The sequence below is a fragment of the Prorops nasuta genome, unplaced genomic scaffold (assembly GCF_024137725.1).
Source record: "Prorops nasuta isolate Cenicafe-Biocafe unplaced genomic scaffold, Cenicafe_Pnas_1.2 PNAS00033, whole genome shotgun sequence".
In the NCBI taxonomy this organism is placed as follows: domain Eukaryota; kingdom Metazoa; phylum Arthropoda; class Insecta; order Hymenoptera; family Bethylidae; genus Prorops; species Prorops nasuta.
Window position 1 is genome coordinate 1,913,052 of NW_027116830.1, and position 22,499 is coordinate 1,935,550.

Consider the following 22,499-nt stretch of genomic DNA (forward strand, 5'->3'; position numbering starts at 1 on the left):
ATAAGAATAAGAAATATGTTTAATTTCGTATTTTGCCGTGCTAGTCGGTTGGGGCGCTAGTTTACGGATAAGGATAAGATAGGTAAGAACGTGAAATTGTCAACGTTGTGGTTTGCGTGGACTTAATCAGTTAAGGTTATATTTATATTTTCTCATCTGTTATAATAATAATGTATGGAAACATTAAATATTTCTGCAGGAGATTTTAAAATTGTCAAATAATTATGTACATATGACACCTAAAGATGAGGATATCCGTAGTTGTAATAGGAATTTTGCAATTCCTAACGCTATTCCATTTATCGTCAGCTTGGGATAACGATGATTTAGAAGTTTTCGATGTCGTCGAGGAAGTTAATCAAAATTTTTACGAAGTCTTAGGAATAACTCAGGTAAGATAAAGAAAAAATTTTTCCTTTTCCTTATTATTCAAATAATTGGTTTTGTCTTGCCACATCAGCAATTTTCCAGATGTAAACACAATATGTTACCTTCTACTTTTCATTTTAAAAATAAATTAATTCTTTTTTAATATACATTAATTTTTTTTTAGAATGCCAATGCTACGGACATTAAAAAGGCCTTCAGAAAATTATCGCTACTTTTGCATCCAGATAAAAATTCTGCAGAAGATGCTGAAGAAAAGTTTAGAAAAGTATGTTTAAAAATCAATTAAAGAGGCACTCCTTACCAGTTTTACCAAAAGTCAAATGTTCTTTTGGATCTTTGAACTGTAGGATTAACCCAAGAGAAAAAACAATTTTTTTTTTATCCTTCAATGGTAGAAATGGGATCATTAGAAACTCCAACCTACTGCTTATAGAATATATGTTGTTTACAATAACTATAAATTTAAATATACACATTTTTTCATTTTTTTATAAAGACAAGAATAGACTATAAAAATTACCAGTAATTTGAGTAAAAACTAATAAGAATATTGTTTAATCAAAAATGATAACAAAAGTGGGTAAATTTAAGAGAATTTAAATTCTATTTGGAGTTCTTTATCCCTCATGTATTTTTTAAGATAAGATATTAATATTTTTTTAATGATTTCATTGTATTTTACACTTTTTACATTATGTTTTAGTTAGTAGCAGTATATGACATTTTAAAGGATACTAGCAAAAGACAAAAATATGACAATGTTCTTGTTAATGGGTTGCCCAATTGGAGATCGGCAGTATATTACTACCGACATGCTAGAAAAATGGGTCTTATGGAGATGAGCATTATATTATTTATTGTAATTACAATTGGACAATATCTTGTAGCTTGGGCTGCATATTTTGAAAAAAGATATACATATGTAAGGTTACTGTACTAGTAAGTAGAATAGACATAGCATTGGTTTAAAGTGATTGCTTGTTCAATTTTTAGACTGAAGTATTAGGAAGTAAACTCCAGAAAATGCAAAAGAAAAATAGAAAGGGAAAAATGGATGTACCAGATTTGGCTGATATTTTGGAAAAGATTCCAACTCCTAGCTTGTGGAACACACTTCCATTTCAACTACCAAAGTGGGTGGTAGGATTTTTCTATGGTATTCCATCTGCAATTCGTACAATTAAGTTCATATTGGAAGAGAGGAAACGTAGAAAAAAGCAAGAGGAGGAAGAAGCACTGTAAGTTGAAATAATAAAAATTGTGTCTATTCAAAATTGATGAACAATATAAATAATTTTTAGAGTCCAGGAAGAAGAAGTCGAACCAGAACCAGTATCGCGGGGGCCTAGGCGTAGAAGAGCTGGATTTACACCGCAGGAGAAAAGTGGAAATAATAACATTAAAGAAGATTTTAAAAAAGATACTGAACAAGTTAATAGTGTTCATGAAAAACCACTTATAACTGGGGGATTTTGGACGGATGATGATATATTAGAATTAATAAAGTTAGTAAAGAGATATCCAGGGGGAACACCAGAGAGATGGGAGAAGATAGCTGATGCCATGAATAGATCAGTACAAGAAGTAACGCATATGGCAAAGAAGGTGAAGGAAGAAGGATTGAAACCTGGACAATCATTAGATGATTGTTCTGTGGAAGAAAAAAAACAGAAAGTAAAAACACGGACTGAATTGTCAGCTAATAATGTAGAATGGAGCCAAGAGCAACAAAGAGCTTTGGAAGCTGCTCTTATAAAATACCCAAAAGGAGCATCCTTAGATAGGTGGGAAAAAATAGCAAGCTGTATCGAAGGCAGAACAAAAGTAAGTTAAAACATAATTTATTAATTAAAAAAGAATAATGTTTTTTATTTTCTTTTTAGGAAGAATGTCAAACAAGATATCGACAATTGGTAGAATTAGTGAAGAAAAAAAACCAACCGTGAACGTAAAATATTGATAACTATAACATCTCTATTATTCGAATTCGTCTTAATTTAATATTCTGTCCAAAAATGACACATTTGTCAGACAGAGAAAAGGGAAGTTGCACAGTACTGATAATGTTAATATAATGTCATTTTGTTACCGAGAAGTGAATGTATTTATTTATAATAAATATTACAATAAATTAAATGGGGTGACAGAAAATAATTAATTACCATAGCGCTGCCAGTGATATTTTCATAATTAATCTAGTTGTTTAATAACAATGTTAATAATTATTTACAATAATACTGTATATAATATTTATTCGATTCTTAAATTTATGGTAATGTTAAAATAAAATATATTTAACATATTTAAAATGTAAATTACACATTTAATTACGTCGTCGCCGAACTCTGGATATTCTCCAAGCGTTTGGCTCTTCGTATTTGTTGTAAAGAGGTTCGAGTCTTTGATTCTTTTTAAATTTGCTCAATTTGGTTGGATCACTGAATTTAAAGAATGCTGGCGCAAATTCCACCAACCATTTTGGATCAATAGTTGTCACTTCTCGCATGTACTCTTTAGTAGTTTGCACTAACTCATGATAAATCACCCATTCTGGCTGTCGATTAAACAAAGCACTACTAGGATGAATGTAAACAACTTGACTGTCTGCCAAAGTTCTGTATCCTTCCTGAGGATCTTTTTTTGCAGCATTTCTAAAGAAGCCGGAACACACTGCCTTTTGTACCCGTACAGTATTCTTTCCAGCTGATACAACATCTAACTTATGCCTAAAATCATTTGCAATTGTACAATCTATTTTATATTTATGTAACTGTAATTATTACATACCTATCCATTATGCCCAATAACTGTTTACGAACATCTTGTGCTCTTTTAAGTGTTCTGATTTGAACAAAGTTCTCATAACACCATGCGTTACTAAATTTATTATTCCGCCAGGAATTATAAACAGCTAATAGTGTTAAATGGTCACCTTCGGCCTGATTAAATTTAGCTTTCTTCTGGTCAGCCAGTGCCTGCTTATCCTTTGGCCTGTAAAAAACGTTCTGAACACTGAGCATGCTGACAATTGTTAAAATCTCATCCGAACATTGAAGATGTACGCTCATAATTAACATCTTCGATAAATTTGGCTCGAGAGGAAATTCTGCCATTTTCCTACCGAGTCGAGTCAAGAGTCCTTCATTATCCAAAGCACTCAAACTATGTAAAGACTCCAGGGCCATAATTAAGGACTCCACAGGAGGAGCATCCATAAAATCAAAATGAAGCAGATCATTGATGCCCATAGTTTTTAATTGCAATACGGTTGTCGCTAAATTAGTTCGTTGAATTTCTGGAACTGGTGTAGGTAGCATTTCATCTCTATACGCTCTTTCGGTATAGAGTCTGTAGCATTTTCCAGGTCCAATTCTCCCAGCACGTCCACTTCGCTGTTTTGCTGCAGCTTGACTTATAGGAGTGACGATTAAACTGTCCATTCCAGTTTTGGAATTGTAAACCTTCTGCTTAACAAATCCTGGATCTACCACATAATAAATACCATCGATGGTTAGACTAGTCTCAGCGATGTTTGTGGCAATTACGACTTTTCTTGATCCAGGTGGAGCAGGTTCGAAAATTCTCGTTTGCATTTCAGAAGGTAAAGCTGAATATACAGGCAGGATAATTAATTCTGGTACGTCCGGTCCTAATGATTTCATTCTTTCATATAAAATTTCACAAGCGGTATCAATTTCTTCCTGACCAGTTAAGAATAGTAGAATATCACCGGGAGGCTCTCTCAAATGAATTTGCATAACAGTGATTAAGGCTGCGTCTAAATAATCTGTTTCAGCTTCCTTTGTATACATTACTTCAACTTCAAAAGTTCGTCCTGGAATTGTAAAGATCGGGGCTTCGAAGAAATATTGAGAGAATTTTACAGCATCTAATGTTGCACTGGTGACTATTAATTTTAAATCTGGTCTTCTGCCTACCGCTTGCTTTAATAATCCAAATAAAACATCTGTATGAATAGTACGTTCATGGGCTTCATCCAGCATGATGACTGAATACATTTTTAGATCCAAATCCATTAAACATTCACGTAATAACATACCGTCTGTCATATATCTGTAGAATTAAGATAATTATTAATCATATGATAGCTAATTTTTCTGAAAAATTTAAAGTAAGTAATTGTTCATACTTTATATTAGTTTCAGGTCCTGTACAATCTTCAAATCGAATAGTATATCCAACTTCTTGTCCGAGACGACATCCAAATTCTTCGGCGACTCGCTTAGCAACCGACATAGCTGCAACTCTCCTAGGCTATTTAAATAATTATAAATTGAATAATTTGATGCATTATTAGTTTTATGATCTTATCTCTATTTACCTGAGTACAGCCAATTTTTCCTCTTGCTGTAAATCCTGATTCTGCTAAGTATTGCGTTATTTGCGTAGTTTTCCCTGACCCAGTCTCCCCGATAACGATTAAAATCTGATTGTCAGTGACAGCCTTTACCAAATCATCCCTAAGTTTGAATATTGGCAAGCTTTGTCTTTGCTCCAAAAGAGTTAGATTGGTTTTCTTTCCAAAAGAAGATTTTTTACCACCAATTACATGCTTCTTCCATTCTGGAAGATCCTGAGTTTGAAGACCAATTCCACGCATATTTGCTGCTAATGTACGGCTTTCGGCTAAATACAAATTTTAATCATTATTTCATGAATAAATAAATTTACTAATATTTAAATTACCTTCTGGTAAAGGATCGATCCAATTTTTATTAAGCCCGGTGGGAACGGAATCCATTTCTTGTTCCCTTTGTAGCATTTTTTGTTCTCGTCTTTCCTTAGCCAAGGCACTTTGCATCATAGCAGCTTGTGCTAACGATCCATCAGGATTTTTCACTATTCTGACAGGACTCAGGTCCCCCAAAGCTCTGCCATGTCCATGTAAGAATGGTGGCTCTTCCTCAACCAGTTCAATTTCAACATCCTCTTCCTCATCATCTTCCCTTGGTAGAACTCCCGTTTCCATATCAAATTCTGGTAATTCGCTTCTATCAATACAAGAAGCAGCCAGCATTTGCTTGATTTCCCATTTTTCAGGTGATGATAATCGTTGAACGCGTTTTCTGGAGCCAGTTTCATCATCGTCCCAATTTCCCTGCAGTTCCAATAAAGACGCAGGCCTGTCTGGATTACGTAAATGTTTTTCATCTTCCTCTGTTCTTGTCACAGTAATGTCTGGATTTAAATCTCTTCCTGTCTCCTGATCAATATCTTTCATACTCAAGGAGACCTAAGAAATGAATAAATTGATGAAATAAATCTAAAAGCTAAATTATTAAATTTTTTGTAATCCTACCTTTTCTCCTACAATATTGAGAACCTTCACTAGAACTCTCTGACCCCTAGATACAACATCACTAGCAGCAGCTACTCTTCCTTCCCTCCTTAGTTGAGATATATGTACCAAACCTTCCCACCTACGCTTTAATCCTTCTAATTGGACAAAACAGCCAAACTTTACTATGTTTGCAACTTTTCCAGAATAGATTTTTCCTACTTCTGGATCAGTTGGAATTTCTTCTACAGAATTGGATCTTGAACGATCTAAATTGTGTTTTTTATATCTTTTGAAGTCTCTGCCATTTTCTGACCTTTCCCTCTGATTTTGATCTTTTGATCTTGACCTTCTGTGAGATCTAGATTCCCTTTTCTTTCTATCCCTATCATTAGATCCAGATCTACCTTTTACTCTTTCTCTGGACTTATTCCGATTTCTTGACCTTGATCTAGAATAATGTCTGTGTTTCCTGTCTTTACGATGTCCAGATCTGGACCTTGCTCTGTGCCTTTTTCTATCTTTTGATCTATTTCTTTCTTTAATTATCCTTTCCTCAGTTTTGTCTTTTTCATTGCTCTTCTTGCTTGATTTTGAATCTGAATTATTTTTTAGGTTTGATGGGGCCAAAGATTCCAAAAATGCAAATGAATCTTTCTCACCTTCCCTACTAGATTTATCTCTCTCTGATATTAATACAGGCTCGTCATTTGGTATAGCCAATGCTGGAAATTTAGCAGCCAAATTATCCTTTTTGCTTATAGAAGGATCGTTCTGAGTAGAAACTAATTTTAATGGTTTCATATGATTTATAATTCTAAGAAGATTGGCTATAAAGGAATCCTAATAGAGAGAAGCAAAAGTTATTTATTGCAAACAAAAAACATTAAAAAAACTTACAGAAAACTCAGCTCCATTTTCTATCAATACTCTTTTGAATGTATCAAAGGTATTATTTTTATCTGCTAAATGGATGATAAATTTAGCTGAAACCAAATAAAATTAGATTTATCAAACTAAACACACTAGAAAAATAGGAAGAAACAAATAAATACCCAAATCTGTGTCATTTAATCCTAAATGATTTTCTAACTCTATGCAAATTCTTGACGCTAAAGACAAATTTTCTAAAGTCTCAAGTCCATCCATGATTGAAATATATGCGAGTATGCAACATGCACTGCTGAAATGCTAATATTGCTAATTGCCGTCCGCGGTTCGACCCCGACCCGTCCGACAGATCTACCTGGATCCTGGATCGGCTGGATCTACCTACAACTGCCTACAACTACGACAATCTGCGTCAATCTACATTCTGCCCTACGAATCCTACGATCTACTTTGAGTTTGATTGACCTTTGACTGTCGACAAAGGCTGCGTTCAGAAAGCGTAGTGCTAGTAAATTTTGTGACGCGGCCTAGGGATTCCAAACGCGGTCATTTTATGGCGGTAAAACAAACGTTAAGTCATTTCCGAATTGTTTTTCAATGGTGAATGTCAATGTACATATGAAAACCTTTCTCTCAGTTGAAAAGTGCTTTTTAAATTTCATTCCAGATTTAAAATAATATTTTAAATAGTAATATAGGGACTTTGAATCAAAAGGTTGTTATAAATTAGATAATGGCCGAAGAATTCATGTTTTTTTGGTGGGATGCATATGAGGATCCTAAAAGGTTACCTGGTACCGCTTATTTTTTTGGGAAAACTTATGTCAAGAAAGAAGGGAAATTTTCATCGTGCTGTCTCATCATTGAAAATATACCAAGACAAATTTATGTCATACCTAAGAACTCTGTCAGCAAATTATAATTATTATTTCATTACTTAGTTTACAATTAAATATAATGTTAATACAGTATTTTTTAAGCTTATTTTCTTTTTCCAGATGGAAGAAGCAAAGCTAGAGTTTGATAAACTAGCTGAAACCTTAAAAATACAAGAATACAAATGGCATGCTGTTACGAAATACTGGATATTTGAAAAAGGTTCAAATGTACAAAATAAGGTTAAGTGTGCGGAAGTAACATATCCTGCAAAATATTCTACAATTGACTGCAAATATTCTGGAAATGAAATTCAAAATATAGTTGGATCTACTGTGAATGCTCTAGAAGTTTTACTTATAAACAGAAATCTGAAAAGTGGTCCATGCTGGTTAAAAGTCATGGAGGTTTCTTTTTTGGATAACAGGCAGGATGCTCCAAGTTGGTGTAGAGTTAATGTAAATTTAAAATAACTATAATATATATGATAAATACATTTAATTTTAATATGTCATTTGGATTAACATTTATCACTTCTCAGGTATTTTGTAATAATTTTGAAAATATTCATATCCTATCAAATAGAAAGGATATACCATTTTTAACTTGTGCAACATTAAATATACGTATAGCATTCAATAATACAACAAAAGAGAACAAGGCAGTTATGGCAGTTATAAAGCTTAATACTAGATTCAATCTAAAACCGGTTCAGTACAAAAACAATTTTTTATTTGAAAAATGTATTTGTTGTAAGTCAGGACATACAATGAAGGCACTTAAATATTAATCTAAATTTTTATCATCATAATGTTCCTAATATTTTACAGTAGTCACTATTCCAAATGGTTTTAAGGATCAAGAGAATGTTTTGAAAGTATTACCAAAACAGAAGAATATTATTTTAAAGTATTGTAAAAGTGAACAAGAGTTATTAGCTATTTTTATTGAAACAATAGATGATTGTGATCCAGATATATTTATTGTTAATGATGCCAAGTTTCAGCTGGGACATTTACTAAATAAATTAAACAGATTAAACATAATGGACAGTAGTAAAATAAGCAGAATAAAATATAAATTATTGCCAGTGAGTAACAAGATGTATATTTTTACTTTCTGAACTTAAATTCTTTTTGCAGTAACTTTTTTTATTTCAGAAAACATATCTTTTGCAATGTATACCTGGGCGACCACTGTGGGATATTTTGGAAGCAATAGGACAATTAAATTTAAAAGTAGATCATTTGGATATTTTTTCTATTTCTAAAGAAGTAAGATTTATAATTGTCTTCTAACAGCACAATTGTTACTAGTAGTAATTTGTTTATAAATTATTAGCTAGAGATTGAAGATAACTGTGAAAGCTTATACAAAAAAATTGAGCCTTTTGAGTGTTTAGAGTATTACAAATCAGCAGAAAAAATTGAATTTTTATTAAATACAACAATAAGAGAAACAACATTAATCCTTTCAATAGCATTAAAATTAACTATCATACCAATAACACATTTTGTAACGTGTATAAGTGGTAAGTACAACTAATATTAAAATAAATTAAAGAATTATCTTTATTATCATTATATTCATATTTTCTAGGAAATATTGTATCTAAAGCAGCATCTAGATTTCTTATTGATCAGGTGGAATATTTATTATTACATGCTTTTTATGAAAGAGATTATATCTTACCAGACAAAGAATATGAATTTTTTAATAAATTGAGTAAGTATTTTATGACATTATGTTTTTTAGTAAAAAATAAGATTTAAATTTTATATATTAGGAAAGTCTTATCAGGGTGCACTGGTTCTTGAACCAAAACCTGGGTTCTATGAAAATATTGTATTATATATGGATTTTACATCAATGTACCCATCAATTATACAAGAATATAATCTATGTTTTTCCACCATGCCTGATATAATGTTTACTGACGTTAAAGTAAGATTAAAAATTCTATTATTTTCATAACAGTAGTTATTAGTTATAACAATTTATAATAGGATATAAAATTACCTGGGTCACAATCTCCAAAGGGAGTAATACCACAAATAATGCAAGAGCTAATGCAACATAGAGTATCTATAAATAAACAATTAACAAAGCCTAGTACTTCTTTGTCAAATCAAATGATGTTGCAATCTCAAGAAAAAGCTTTGAAGCTTATAATGAATTCAGTTTATGGATGTATAGGATCAAAACAATTCAGATTTGCTTGCAACACGTTAGCTGCAACTATAGCAGGTAAAATAATAAAGCTGTTAAGATAATATTATATATTTTGTATTTGCATTAATCTTTCATCAGATCTTGGTCGAAAAGTTTTGATGACTACAAAAGGGCAAGTAGAAAAATTAAATTATGATATCATTTATGGAGACACTGATTGTTTGATGATTGATACTAAGTTGAAGATATATGAAAAAGCTTTAGCCATTAAAAGTGATGTAAGTATAAATTTGTTAGAAGAATAGTAATTGAAGTAATTTAATTGAATATATTTTACAGATTCAAGAAAAGATCAACAGTTTTTATAAAGTATTACGGTTTGAACTCGCTACAGTATTTCGTTTCTTCCTCTTAGTTAAGAAAAAGAATTATGCAGGCTTGTCTATGAAACAATTGACAGATAACAAAATAGAATTTAAGTTAGATGTTAAAGGAATAGAGATGATTAAAAGAAGTACTTGTAGTATTGTACGGAATGTGGGAAGGTAAGCACTTTCCTTTTGTATGATTGTAGAAGAGACCATAATAAAAATTAATTTTTTCAGAGATATATTAAATGTATTATTTTCTGATAATGACATTTGTATTAGATTCATGAAAATTTATGCTATTATAGACCAAGCAAAACAGACAATTTATGACAGTAAGGATAATATATCAATATTTGTTATAAGCAAAAAATTATCTAAGAATCCATCACAATACACGAGTACTATTCCTTTACATGTATTAGTAGCACAACGTTTAAATGAAGAAGGTGGAAGATTATGGACGCGTGGCGATATTGTACCACATGTTTTATGCAAGGTTTGTTTATATATATTAAATTTGTTTTCACATAATTTATTAAATAGTTAAAGTAAGTTTACGTCAATACATTCATGTTGAAGGATAGAACGTCATTAATTTAAAATTATTTCAAAGAGCATATCACCCAAATGAAGTAAAAAAGGATTCAAATTTATATATTGACATTGATTATTACATAAACTATCAACTAAATACTGTTGTAAGTGAATTTTGCAATGTAATCAAAGGAATTAATAAGACAAGAATCAAGGAAGCATTTGGTAATTATATGTTTTCATTTATAAAATTTGTAAAAAATGTTGTTAAAATCAATTCAATTACTATAGCACAAATGGGCAGAAAGAGATTAAAAAAAGGCTTCTATCCCTCAAATTACAATAAATATTTTGGTAAGATTACAGAAAATGTGAATGATAAAAATATTAATGCAATGCTTAGTCAACTTAAACCTGTAAAATTAGAACCTTTCGTATTTATTTGTCAAAATCAAGAATGCAAAGCAGTAATTACAATTGATAATGTAACAAGTGAATTGGTAAAAGTGAATTTTTATAATTCTTCTATGAAAATAATTAAGCACAAAGATCAAACATATAATTAATTACAGGGTTTGTTGGCATTAGAATCTTGTCCTAATCCAAGATGCAAATTGGCACCATGGCAATATAGTATGATTATAAAAAATTTTCTATTGAATATAATAAAAAAGCTGATAATTACATATTATACTAAACCTTTGAAATGTATAAATCCTCTTTGTTCAATTGAGAGTAAAATCGAATATCCTCCAAGAGCTAAATTTATAGAATGCATAAAATGTGAGGAGGGTATTGTAGAAAGACAAGTAAGAAGCATTGTTTAAACTTATACAAGTACAAATGAAAATATTATTTGGTGTATAATTTATATCAGTATTATAATTGTAATTATATTTTTTCAGTACGAAGAAGATTCATTATTTAACCAACTGGATTTTTATAGATGTATTTTTGACATAGATCAAGAAAAATATAAAGGTATGAAATATTATTAATGGCTATTTTTTATTTGTTGTATAATGCAATATAATATTTGTTTTATAAAGATTTAATAGCTGAAAAACCAATAGAATTGATAAATGTGTACAGACAAATTAAAGAATTTATGGATAATTATTTGAAAAAAAAAAGCTCATTTGGTGTTTTTGGATTATCAAGCAAAATGTCTCACTTGGACAAAAATAAAATAGATGAGAAAATTGACCAATATATACAAGCTGTAGAATCTCTTCCAGATATTAAAGATATACCGAACGTAAAAGATGCATTAGGTATAGAAAATGTACCAAGTAGAAAGGAAGTGACAAAGAAACATGCCAAATCATGTCTAAAGGATAAAGCAGACAAATTGGATGAATTTAATGATACAAGTAGTTCGGAAGAATTAAATGAAATGGATGATGCAGAGGAATCAAGCGGGTGTGATTGTTCACAAATTTCCACCGACTCTATTGATTTAGAACTTTATGTAAGTAATGAATATAATATTGTAGAGAATGATTAACATTTCGAAATATAAAATTTTACAGGTGCCTTTTTCGGAAACAAATGATTTAGGAAGGAAAGAACATGATGTTTACATGGATTAATGGGACAAGGTATATCAATAATGAAATGCAACTACACCTGAAATTTGGTTTTCAAAAATAACGTTATTAAAAAATTGCATTATTTTACCTAAAAGTTATTTCTCTCAGAATTCAAAAACTATTCCCAAAGGTGAAATTGTTCTTGGAATAACGTTGTTGCTTAATAACTAAATTTTTAGGTGGAACTCTCTGTAATGTTGGTATAGAACAGTTTTCCAAATGAGCGACCTTGATATTTGCATGCTCATCATTAGAAACCTGAGCCTTTGATGGGCAGCATTGAAGCTATTGTAGAAGCCCAGTGGCAAGATATGTCTGGATGATCTGGGCTTCTTTTGCGTATTATACACACTTCTTTAATCGAGTAGATATCGCGCATCCCTTTAATGTAGATGATATCACAATTTATTATTTTAATAAATCTGAAACAATATTTATGCATGTCTTAACACATAGGTAGTTGTAAAGCTTACTTAAATCTATGGTTAGTACTATAGCATGAAGATGACGATTCAATTTTCCACATTGTATATACATACATGGAGTATGTACACTATAGGAAATTCAATAATACCAATGAGACTATAAGGACTGGTTTTACATGTCTCAATTAATTTAATTATGCTGTAATAAATGTCATGCGAAATATGTGTAGAGTATTTCGTATGATATATTTTATGTTAAATATAATATAGCATAATTAATTTAATTGAGACCTGTAAGACCAAGCCTAAATAGTATAAATCTAAAGCAGCTGACATTAAAAATGGAGGATGAATTATAACAATCAAACCAAATCTGGTTGAACTTCAATTTTTTTTCAGGTAACTTTGGATTCGCCATATTCGGAAATTTCAAAATTTTACTGCAGATTGACAACCATCAACCATCCAAAAACCACTGAGTAATAATATTTCAACTAGTTTAGTTTAACAGTAACATGTGTACTAAAACGGGTTACCTAAGTAAAAACTACATGAATTTATATACAAAAATTTAAAAATAATAAAGTTTCAAACAGTCAATAAAAATAACAATTTTAAATAGATCTGTTAATTTACAAACTCTTTGGTGTGTAATACTTTTATTGCATCATTTACATTTCAAAGAGTTTTTGTAGATTATATTAACATCTGTAATCGATTTTGACAAACAAGAGTTAAAACAATTTCATTTAACAGTTTCCACTATACTGATGTTTTACTGCCTTCTTTATTTTCCTGCTAGAGAATCTTCAAGAGCTTTCATTTCAGCTGTAACACAAGAAGGAAGAATTATTCAAATATAAAGGTAAACAAACCTTCAAAAATGATCTCAAGCTTTATGTTTTAATTATAAAAGTATATAGTTATTTTGCATGTGTATTATTTTTTTCTGATATTTACCTGCAGCAGCAATTCGTTTCCTCTCTGCTATCTGTGCATCACGAATTGGTTTCAATCTTGCTTCTTCTTCTCTTAAAGCATTTTCTTTTTTACTATATCTATTATGCTTCATTAATCCATAAAGAATGCCTGCAGTAAGGAAGCTCCATCGACCAAACTAAATATTGACAATTAAAAAGTATTATATGAATGTAAGATTTATAGGATTTACTGAAAAAATTAATTAAATTGCATCAAAGAAAAGTAATAGGTTAAATTAAAACTAGTTAATTATTTAAAACATTTTAAATAATGAAAAGTACAATATTTTATATAGAAATACCCTTAACAGGAGTAAATAAGTAATTTGTAGTTTGAGTTTAGAAGTTCCAATGATTTATAAGAAATGGTTAACAGTAATTATTTAAAATTTCATCATGATAATAATGTTTCAAAAGAATTATCATACTGAAAACAAGATAAAATAAATTGAATGTATTAACAATTATGTAATAAAAAATATATTAAGATGCAAATGAACTAAAATTAGTTATTTAAGGAATAATTTACTATAGGCAATGTATACAGAAACTGCTTTATATCAAGTGGTTAACGGTTAACAAAACGAATATAAATTAATTAAAATACCTTTATCAAGGGCGAAACCCTAACAGGTCTTGGATTTAGCTCTACAGTCGACATTTTCTGCTCCAAATTTCCAAAATAGTTAGTTAAGCACTGAGGGTCACTGTAATGTGAAGAAATTCAGGGCTAGAAACCTCAGAATTTGAAGAGAAAAAGGCAGTAATCGTTCTAGATAGACGGCGATTGCATGTAACAATGATAAATTATCACATAATTTATCTAATTTTTCTTCAGAGTGTATTCATTTCCAGCTCCCGAACATGGAAACTGCTTTTTTTTCTTCAAATTCTGAGGTTTCAAGCCCTGAATTTCTTCACGTTACAGTGAACCTGAGTAGAGCCAGCAGTGAGTAGTAAAAATTACCAGAAAAATTACTAGAGCCGTGTTCATTTATTAACTATCCCTTGTGTGTGTGCCCGTCACCGCTGACTCATATGCCCGTATTCATAGACGTCACTCGAACTCCACTCGAACTCGAAAGTCGAAACAGGCTAAAATACTATGTAACGTAAACTGTATAGTATATCGTGAAAATATCCTGAAGTCACTAATAAAAAAATTTTGAAAATTATGGGCAAGGTTTATAAAACAATTAATAGGTTCGGGGGTTAACAGATTATTAAGGATTAAAAATTATACGTAAGCACTAAAAGCTAAATTATCCAATGCATTTTATATAAAACCCCTTAGCCCTATTCTCTACAGGGCTTTCAGGGATTTTAGGTCTGTGTCAACTTATAAAGTACTCTATAGATAAATTCTCAACTAAAGGGAGAGAGACACTATTTTCCTTCCAACTCTCTCCATGTTTTGATAAAAATCTTGCTAATTTAAATTTTTGAAACGCTACAATGGTTCATATGTACTTTAAATTTATAATTGGTACGCACCTTATAAAGTACAAAGCCGTCTAAAAGATAACTAAAAAGTAGAAACATTCTGAAAGTCGTCCTTGTTGATATAGCCGGCTAAAAGATAAATTAAAAACGACACCTGTTTGTCATTTTTACACTTAAAGTGCTATGTGGGATGGGTTACGCGTTATATCTTCATACCGAGGGTGGAACTAGAATGGGGCATTCCATAATTAACCTACTCTGATTTTTTAGATGAATTTTGTACAGAATCATATAAAATTTACTTCAATAAAACGAAAATTTAATGCGACAGTCAAGATTAATCAGTATTCTATTATGCATTCTAATAATTTATTTTGAATAATCGAATAACAGTTAGCTCTTAATTACAATTAATTATTTTAGATTGTAATTATTATTTACAATATTTCGCCAAATGAAACTTTATGACTCAAATTCATATTTTCCTCTTATCATTATTTGTTTATAATATTATATACACTGTATATATCGACTTTTCCATTATAAATTTGCCAAAAATGCAATAGCTTGTTATTTTCTATTAATTTCAACCAATATAAATGTTTCGTTGTTTATTACGTGTCAACAACTTAATTACATTTCACTTTTAAGCTGCTGGAAGGCCACTATTGTGGTGTAAGACACTCACCAGAGTTTACTCACTAAATATGTTACTTAATAATTTTGAGAAAAATGGACTATTATTTTAACCTTTAAGTTGCTGGTATCAAGTGTTAAAAATAGTGGTCCTTTTCATCAAAACTTTATCGATTGAAGTAATATATTTAATGAGTAAATAATCAAGATTTGTGTAATGCTACTATAAATGGCTCTCCAACGGCCTAAAGGATAAAACAATAGGATTTGTTTATTCAGTGCAGTGGTACTCTAAATGTATATCAATTTTTAAAACTTTTAATATCATATGTTATAAAAATGATTTATCAATTAAAACAATTCAAAATTAAGTTATAGTTTAAAACAGCAATCGTTCGACGCATCTGTTCATCGCATTTAATCATTGGAAATATTACTCTATTAGCTCACTTTTTTTAATTATGCAATTGTATCAGATAAGTTACCATTCATGATTAAATGTTTTCATATTTAAATATTTTCTTCTCAAATCTCTTTTTCTATATGCACGAGATTTGAATAATACGCGAGATTTGCTTTAATCAAGAATTGACTACCTAATACAAAATTATTTTCATGATTTATTAGAGTATAACAAAAGATTTAGTGGTGTATGTCATTCATTAAAAAAGCACTATAAATTATATACTGATATACTTTTATCTAAAACATTAAATAGGAATAATACTGCTGATGCCATATCGTGTTTTCCATTGAAATCTCTTCAAAAATTGTATTTGCTATTAAATAGATAATGGAATGTTACAAAATCTACTACCTATAACCACTTTTTATAATTTTTTTTTAATATTTAAGTATATTTAAGCAAAGACTAGAGATTCAATCATCGGTCCTTTTCTTAGATGATAAAACGTATTCTCAAGTACCATAAGTAAGCTTCACAATTAACCAGTTAAAATAACAATAGTAGAAGTCAGCTCTCACAGAAGCAGAAACATTTAAATAGCTGTTCTTAATCTTGTCATTCCGTTACCCGTTTTTATTATCACCCTACTTCTATGCGGTAAAAATTTAAAGCGTTAAAACATTTACCGTTATAGCAAGAATAAGAGACGTGACATATCTTCACTTATTTACAATTTTGTATACTTCTAATGATTGTAACTATAGATTATTTAGCTGCATACTGTTATAAATTGATAAACTAATCAACAATAATATTACCAAACCTGAATAATTTCTTATTAATTCCATCAATAACAAATAACTTTGCTAAGTGAAGCAGGCTGCTCTATCTTATTCTATTCCAAAGGTGTTGGTTTCTTCTACAGCTAATAAAAGTTTTTCATACAAAATTTCAGGAGTAGGATAAGGAGGCAGATCTAGACGGTTGAAGCAGGTGTGAGCTCTGGAAAAAAAAAGTCTGAAATAAAATTCGAGAAAAAATTTACAACTACGTCAAAATAGTCTCATAATATTTAAAAAACAGAAAAATATTCCTAACAGAAAAATGTACCTTGGTAAACTATTAGGCCTTCCCCACTTTTCAATGCAAAACTTTCTAGGCCCAGTAGAACCTCTTAAAGCCGCAAATCCTTCATATGGAATGCTTGAAGTTCCAGTAACAAATTGAAGAAGTCTCAGACGTTGTTCATTTGTAAAACGACTGATACTACTCCAGAACCAAACTATTACAGGATGAGCATCGTGATATCCACTTCTATATTCTGTATGCGCTCTCCAGTCGTTTAAATCTATTTCTGCTGATCCAGCTATTACCAACTCTAATTCGCGAGCGTCAAAAACTGATACCAAATTTCTGTCTACCACTTCATAGAAGCCGCGAACTAAAGATTCCGTCTGTTCAGCTACTCCTCGTTCCAATCGCCAACGAACAACCCTTAATAAAATATAATAAATTTATTACGATATCGTTTTTTTGGATGTTTAATTTTAACTCTACGTACCTTTCAAGGTATTCTTTTTTATTCTTTTCAGTAACCGCTATATTTCTTCCCCCTGGTTTCAACTCCCTCTCTGCAACTTGACCCAACAGTTCTTCGGTAACTGAGAAAGTCAACTCTAAAGGCTCTATACTAATATTTCTTTCCTTAATCCACATTAAACTCTGGTGAAATTCTTGATCTAAGCTTTCTAAATCACTCAAGCTTGCAGGTATTCGTAAAAGAGCTTTGTAAAATGGTCGCGTAAAAAATGCATCGAGCAAGTATTGATGAACCAACGCTAAACCCAAAACTCTTCCTGAGAACTTGAACCAATCGTGATAATTATCCACAAAAGCTGACATGGGGGATATTTGTACGGTATAAGTATCGTTAGCAGAGTACTCGAATAATCCATAATATGGATTAAAAAGCTCGCGCGATAAATGAAAAAAAAATTCACGTGAAGGACCACCGTAATCCAAACCTTCTTCGTTATCAAAAATTACTACTAGCTTGCCCTTTTGCAAATCCTTCTTTTGTGCTGGCATTATTTGTTTAAAAGCGTCTTCAAGCAAATGCTTTCTTCTTATACGCAATCTAAATGACAAAATTTAGTTATAACATTTAATCCACACGAGATTCATTATTATATTAAAAATAATTATATGATAAATATGAATTGAACGTACTTCAGTTTTCCAGGACCTTGTCCATAGCCTTTACTTTCTAATTTACTATAAAATGTTCTAAGCTTCTCTTCAAAATCTCTTCTATGAGGAGCCAGTGCTCTAGCAGAAGCTCTAGTCAATCCTGGTGAAGCATGAGGACTATTAAGAGGTGATCTACCGACATTGCCAGGCACGTAAGACATAATTTCTTGTTCAAATAAACTGTAAATGTCAAAAATATTATATTATAGCATATCGACCTGAATAGAATTACCTTAATTTAATTGGATATCAGATTGATCATAATTAATAAAATTAGTCACCACTCCATAAAAATTTATATTTACCTTAACATTACAGCTAAAGGAACATCATGACCTAATCTTAACAAAGCAGAAGAACCTTCCACACGAATAGTGTTTACTTTTTCTCTAAGTGCGGCATTTTGGCCCAAAGCTGAATGTCTTTCTTTCAATATATCCATTATGTTTGGTTGTCTCAAGAAAGCAACGACTTTGTCATTGTATGCTACAGGTATGTCTGGCATAGTAGTAATTGCAGACTGCTGGGGTCTTGGCGGTAATGCAGGAGCCTTATCAAATAAAACTCTCGGATAGGCAGCGTCTGTTGGCAATCTTGGATCAATATAAGATGTTGCCTTTCTTGCATGATTAATAAAAAATATCTGTAAATATAATTATTTAGTACTCTGTATCAATTAATTCTGTATAATTTAATGACTTAAATATTAGTCTACCTTTCCTGATTGATCTAACTTTGTCTCATATCTAGGGGGTAAAGGCTTTGACGTATCAGAGAAAAAGTTTATCAATGCTACAAGATCCTTGTTGTGTTCATATCCAGGAAACACGTAAGCGTCTCTTCTAATTTTACTTATCATTCGTCTCAAACTTGGATTATGGTTGTATAACTCCATTGCATCTGCATTTGTATGCAGAACAGTAAAAAAGTCTGGTCTTGTTAAGAATAAAACTGGAGGAGTGGTTGTAATGTCAAAAATTTGTAAATCGCCTCTCTCAGAACGTTCGCCATGGCGTTCATTGGTTTCTGGTTGATTTCCATTCGAACTTGAACTGGCAGCTTCGCGATCAATATTATCTGGTCGTGAAATTGTTCTACGAACACTTTGGTATCGTCTATCTAACTGCTGCCTTCTTAGATCACAGCCAGGATTGCTGAGCACTGTGGATAAATTCGGCATTTGCCAGGTGGTTGTGCGATTAATGTGATCTATGTAAAATACTCTTCCATGGCTATCTGTTCTAGCTTCAATAGCTATTAACAAAATATATCCATTGGATGAAAACAATTATACAATATAATATTGAAATAAATATTAATTTTTAATAGTTCTTACGTAGGGGAAGTGGCTTATCCACAGGCAATGGTCCATCAGCCGATTGGCATTGTGGTAATAGGCGTAAAGGCTTCGGCCGATGAGTAGGTGTTGGAGGACATTCCCCTTGAGAGTTTAATACAGTCTCTGGCCGAGTTAAGGGTCTGTGTGCTCTTGGCGTGCTTAAAAGAGCTATACTTTTTGTTACTGCTGTTCTAGGCTAAAAAGACATAAACCTTGTTATATTGTTTGAAAGAATATGAGATAAGAAACATATTTATTAGTTTTAAAAGATTACTTTTAGATTTGTTGCTTCATCAAGATCCACCATTTCAAATCCAAAACAATCTTTTGGATGTACTGGGGAAGGATAGTGAAATTGCTTTTTAGGTAAAACAGGGGGTAAAGCCGTAGGTAATGCGTTGCTACGTTGTAAAGGCCTATGAGTTGTTTTAGGAGGTAATGGGGGTGGAACAGGAGAAAGGGTTTCATATAACGAATCCCTTATTAAAGGACCCCCAGTACTTCCCCACAATTGATAATATTCAACATTTTCCTTTAATGCAGTACCTATATTATTTGTTCTCTAAAAAAATACAATAAAATTATTAATATTTTTATAAAGTGAAGTTTATAATTATTATCTTATCCTTTAGTCTTACTTTCTTAGTACCACTGTGGACTACTGAAGCTTGTTGAGATTCTGTATCAGAATTACTTTCATCACTACTATTTGATGCACGAAATGTGAAATCTGCTCCTTGGGCTCCTTCCAAATGTGAATGATTATTTGTAGCCAAAGGTTCTGGTAGTGATATAGTATTTTCATATATAATAGGAAGTTTAAATGATTCTGTCATATTTACAATATCATTAAAATTCACTGTTTTAGAAGAAGATGGTAAAGATGGTGCTGGAAATTTCTCTGTATGTATTTCAGTTTCATTTTGAGAAGTACTTTTGGAATGGCTGAGTAAATTACTTATATCTTTCATTAACAAACCATCACTACTGTTATTATTATAACTACTGCTTTCCCCCATGTCTTTTAAAAAATTTGAAGATGTTTGGAAGCTTTTTGGTATACAGTCAGATAAATGCATTAGTTTATTTTCAGGAAAATCATAGCTATCATTCCCATAAAATTTTGTGTTAGTAGTGCACAGCTTTGAAGGTTTTTTAGTTAATATGCTACTATCACTGCTACTACAATCATTTAGATTGGGCTTAAATTCCAAATTTGTTTTTGATGAATGAGCTTCATTTAAAGTTGTTTCTTTTTTGGATTCATCTACAATAGTACCTGGTGAGCTTGTAGCCATTTCAAGAACACCTGTAAAGTTTACAGATGTATCTATATTTAAAACTTGTTTAGTAACTTCATCATTTACTTTTGGAGTAAGGCTTTCTGGCATATCTGAATTATTCAAGCATTGACCTTGACTACATACATCTTTTCTACATTCTTCACTTTTAGGACACATAGCTAATTTACAGTTTCCTACTTCTTTGGATGGGTATGTAAGATTTTCTAAAGAGTACCCATTTTTTATTAGGAAGTGTTTGTGCAAACTGATTTTATCAGCATAATCTTCTGGCAGGTTATTAGTTGATTCATTAACCTCATAATTTACTTCAGAGTTTGAATCAACCAATTTATCAATAAACTTTTCTTCTTCATCATTTCTTATTGATAACCCATTATTACTATTATCTTCAAATACAAAAGTTGAAGAGGCAGCTTCATCCATAACATTTGCACTTACTTTTAAGTTTAGCCTAATATTAGCTGCAACTTCTCCTACAGAAGGAGACATTTGTTTTATTTCATGATTTAGATCTAAGCCATTTTTAATTGATGTTGATGTATTTCCTAGTCCATCTACCAGATTGTTACCAATACCAGATGGATTAAGATCATTGTTACTTGGATTGGATCTATCAGCTGTGACACATGTAGTAAATTCTTCATCTCTGGTTAACAGCTCGGAAAAATTGGCTTCAGAGTCTGAAGTTTCGCTATCCTGTTTGGATATAGTACTTATTACATTTATTTCGGACGGCATTATTTTAGACCATAACTCAATTGTTTTATGCTAACATCTTTTGACATAATGGTTTCCTGAAAAGAAAAATGTATTGTTATGAAGTTACATAATAGGTTTATAGTAGAAAGTGACTCTATATATACTGTACTTATAGATTATTAATAAAATGACACACCATTGATGATTCATTAGTATGTTAAATGGCAACAACATTATTAATAAATACTTATTTCAATCATATTTTATAAAACTTAAAAATAAGAGTGTTATTAATGCTTCTTCTCCATTAATTTATAATACATTGATGCCTTAATATCAAAGCAGATAAGTTTTTATTCACTTGTTATTCGAGATGTTCGAGAACATCTTGTCCTGAGTGAGGAAAACTAAGAGGAAATAATTAATTTACCAATACTTACCGAGTAAGAAAAACTTGTTTGTGACATTCAAAATGGAAAATTGGAAATGTGCATTCTCCATTGTTATTTTCTTCACAATACTACATTAAAACCTAATAATTACATTGTTTTATGTACACATACACTGGCATGCAACTGCTTCCGAAACAAATGATGATCAAATTAGAAAGAGAGGGAACACGGCCCAATGGACATAGCTCTCTCTTTTTAACCTGACGTCATAAACCGTCATCATAAACGGTAAGTGGGGGTATTTTGAAGGAGAAGAAGAGCAGGAAAAAACTCGGACAAGTCAGATGTCGGATAAATTTTAAATCTTCTTCACCGAATAAGTAAATTTTTCTTCTGTCCCACTCCTTATCTATTGACGTAAGAATGTGAGAGCAAGAAAAATATCATTTCTCTTCTCATGTGACCACCACAATTTTGCCGATCTAGACAGAGAACACAGA

General features: G+C 31.2%; 6 protein-coding genes across 10 annotated transcripts in view; 3 read left to right on the plus strand and 3 right to left on the minus strand.

The window, feature by feature from the left end:
* LOC136783331 (zinc finger protein OZF-like) overlaps positions 1 to 22,499 on the plus strand; it is a 64,567-nt gene that overhangs the window by 41,427 nt on the left and 641 nt on the right. Inside the window, exon 3 of the mRNA XM_066743425.1 lies at positions 22,073 to 22,424. Coding sequence (XP_066599522.1) covers positions 22,073 to 22,201 — 129 coding nt within the window. The 3' untranslated portion in view covers positions 22,202 to 22,424. The remainder of the gene's footprint in view (positions 1 to 22,072; positions 22,425 to 22,499) is intronic.
* LOC136783318 (dnaJ homolog subfamily C member 1-like) lies at positions 212 to 2,690 on the plus strand. Its single transcript, XM_066743400.1, has 6 exons — positions 212 to 392; positions 554 to 655; positions 1,094 to 1,312; positions 1,384 to 1,628; positions 1,692 to 2,214; positions 2,274 to 2,690. Exons 1-6 carry the CDS (start codon positions 246 to 248, stop codon positions 2,334 to 2,336), a joined length of 1,299 nt encoding a protein of 432 aa, XP_066599497.1. The 5' UTR covers positions 212 to 245; the 3' UTR covers positions 2,337 to 2,690.
* pea (ATP-dependent RNA helicase pea) lies at positions 2,626 to 7,046 on the minus strand. Its single transcript, XM_066743284.1, has 8 exons — positions 6,745 to 7,046; positions 6,590 to 6,675; positions 5,711 to 6,532; positions 5,098 to 5,644; positions 4,733 to 5,037; positions 4,541 to 4,665; positions 3,178 to 4,464; positions 2,626 to 3,116 (listed from the first exon to the last, which is right to left on the minus strand). Exons 1-8 carry the CDS (start codon positions 6,836 to 6,838, stop codon positions 2,714 to 2,716), a joined length of 3,669 nt encoding a protein of 1,222 aa, XP_066599381.1. The 5' UTR covers positions 6,839 to 7,046; the 3' UTR covers positions 2,626 to 2,713.
* On the plus strand, positions 7,227 to 13,082 carry LOC136783269 (DNA polymerase alpha catalytic subunit-like). Of its 4 annotated transcripts, XM_066743288.1 has the most exons (20): positions 7,227 to 7,487; positions 7,579 to 7,914; positions 7,998 to 8,208; positions 8,287 to 8,546; positions 8,617 to 8,730; positions 8,798 to 8,987; positions 9,056 to 9,181; positions 9,243 to 9,400; positions 9,463 to 9,703; positions 9,767 to 9,906; positions 9,968 to 10,173; positions 10,234 to 10,331; positions 10,422 to 10,495; positions 10,584 to 10,758; positions 10,825 to 11,033; positions 11,106 to 11,342; positions 11,439 to 11,514; positions 11,583 to 12,004; positions 12,066 to 12,134; positions 12,950 to 13,082. In XM_066743288.1, exons 1-19 carry the CDS (start codon positions 7,314 to 7,316, stop codon positions 12,123 to 12,125), a joined length of 3,507 nt encoding a protein of 1,168 aa, XP_066599385.1. In that variant the 5' UTR covers positions 7,227 to 7,313; the 3' UTR covers positions 12,126 to 12,134; positions 12,950 to 13,082. The 4 variants fall into 4 exon arrangements, with proteins under 4 accessions (XP_066599385.1, XP_066599384.1, XP_066599383.1 ...); XM_066743287.1 differs by having other exon boundaries at positions 9,496 to 9,703; positions 10,234 to 10,495; XM_066743286.1 differs by having other exon boundaries at positions 7,228 to 7,487; positions 10,234 to 10,495; positions 12,305 to 13,066.
* ATPsynE (ATP synthase, subunit E) lies at positions 13,193 to 14,451 on the minus strand. Its single transcript, XM_066743466.1, has 3 exons — positions 14,138 to 14,451; positions 13,511 to 13,667; positions 13,193 to 13,378 (listed from the first exon to the last, which is right to left on the minus strand). Exons 1-3 carry the CDS (start codon positions 14,189 to 14,191, stop codon positions 13,338 to 13,340), a joined length of 252 nt encoding a protein of 83 aa, XP_066599563.1. The 5' UTR covers positions 14,192 to 14,451; the 3' UTR covers positions 13,193 to 13,337.
* Hecw (Hecw ubiquitin protein ligase) lies at positions 14,686 to 22,198 on the minus strand. 2 transcript variants are annotated; one of them, XM_066743282.1, is made up of 10 exons: positions 22,048 to 22,198; positions 20,243 to 21,702; positions 19,879 to 20,166; positions 19,602 to 19,800; positions 18,981 to 19,519; positions 18,571 to 18,908; positions 18,245 to 18,445; positions 17,577 to 18,152; positions 17,126 to 17,509; positions 14,686 to 17,032 (listed from the first exon to the last, which is right to left on the minus strand). In XM_066743282.1, exons 2-10 carry the CDS (start codon positions 21,644 to 21,646, stop codon positions 16,906 to 16,908), a joined length of 4,056 nt encoding a protein of 1,351 aa, XP_066599379.1. In that variant the 5' UTR covers positions 21,647 to 21,702; positions 22,048 to 22,198; the 3' UTR covers positions 14,686 to 16,905. The 2 variants fall into 2 exon arrangements, with proteins under 2 accessions (XP_066599379.1, XP_066599380.1); XM_066743283.1 differs by having other exon boundaries at positions 14,687 to 17,017.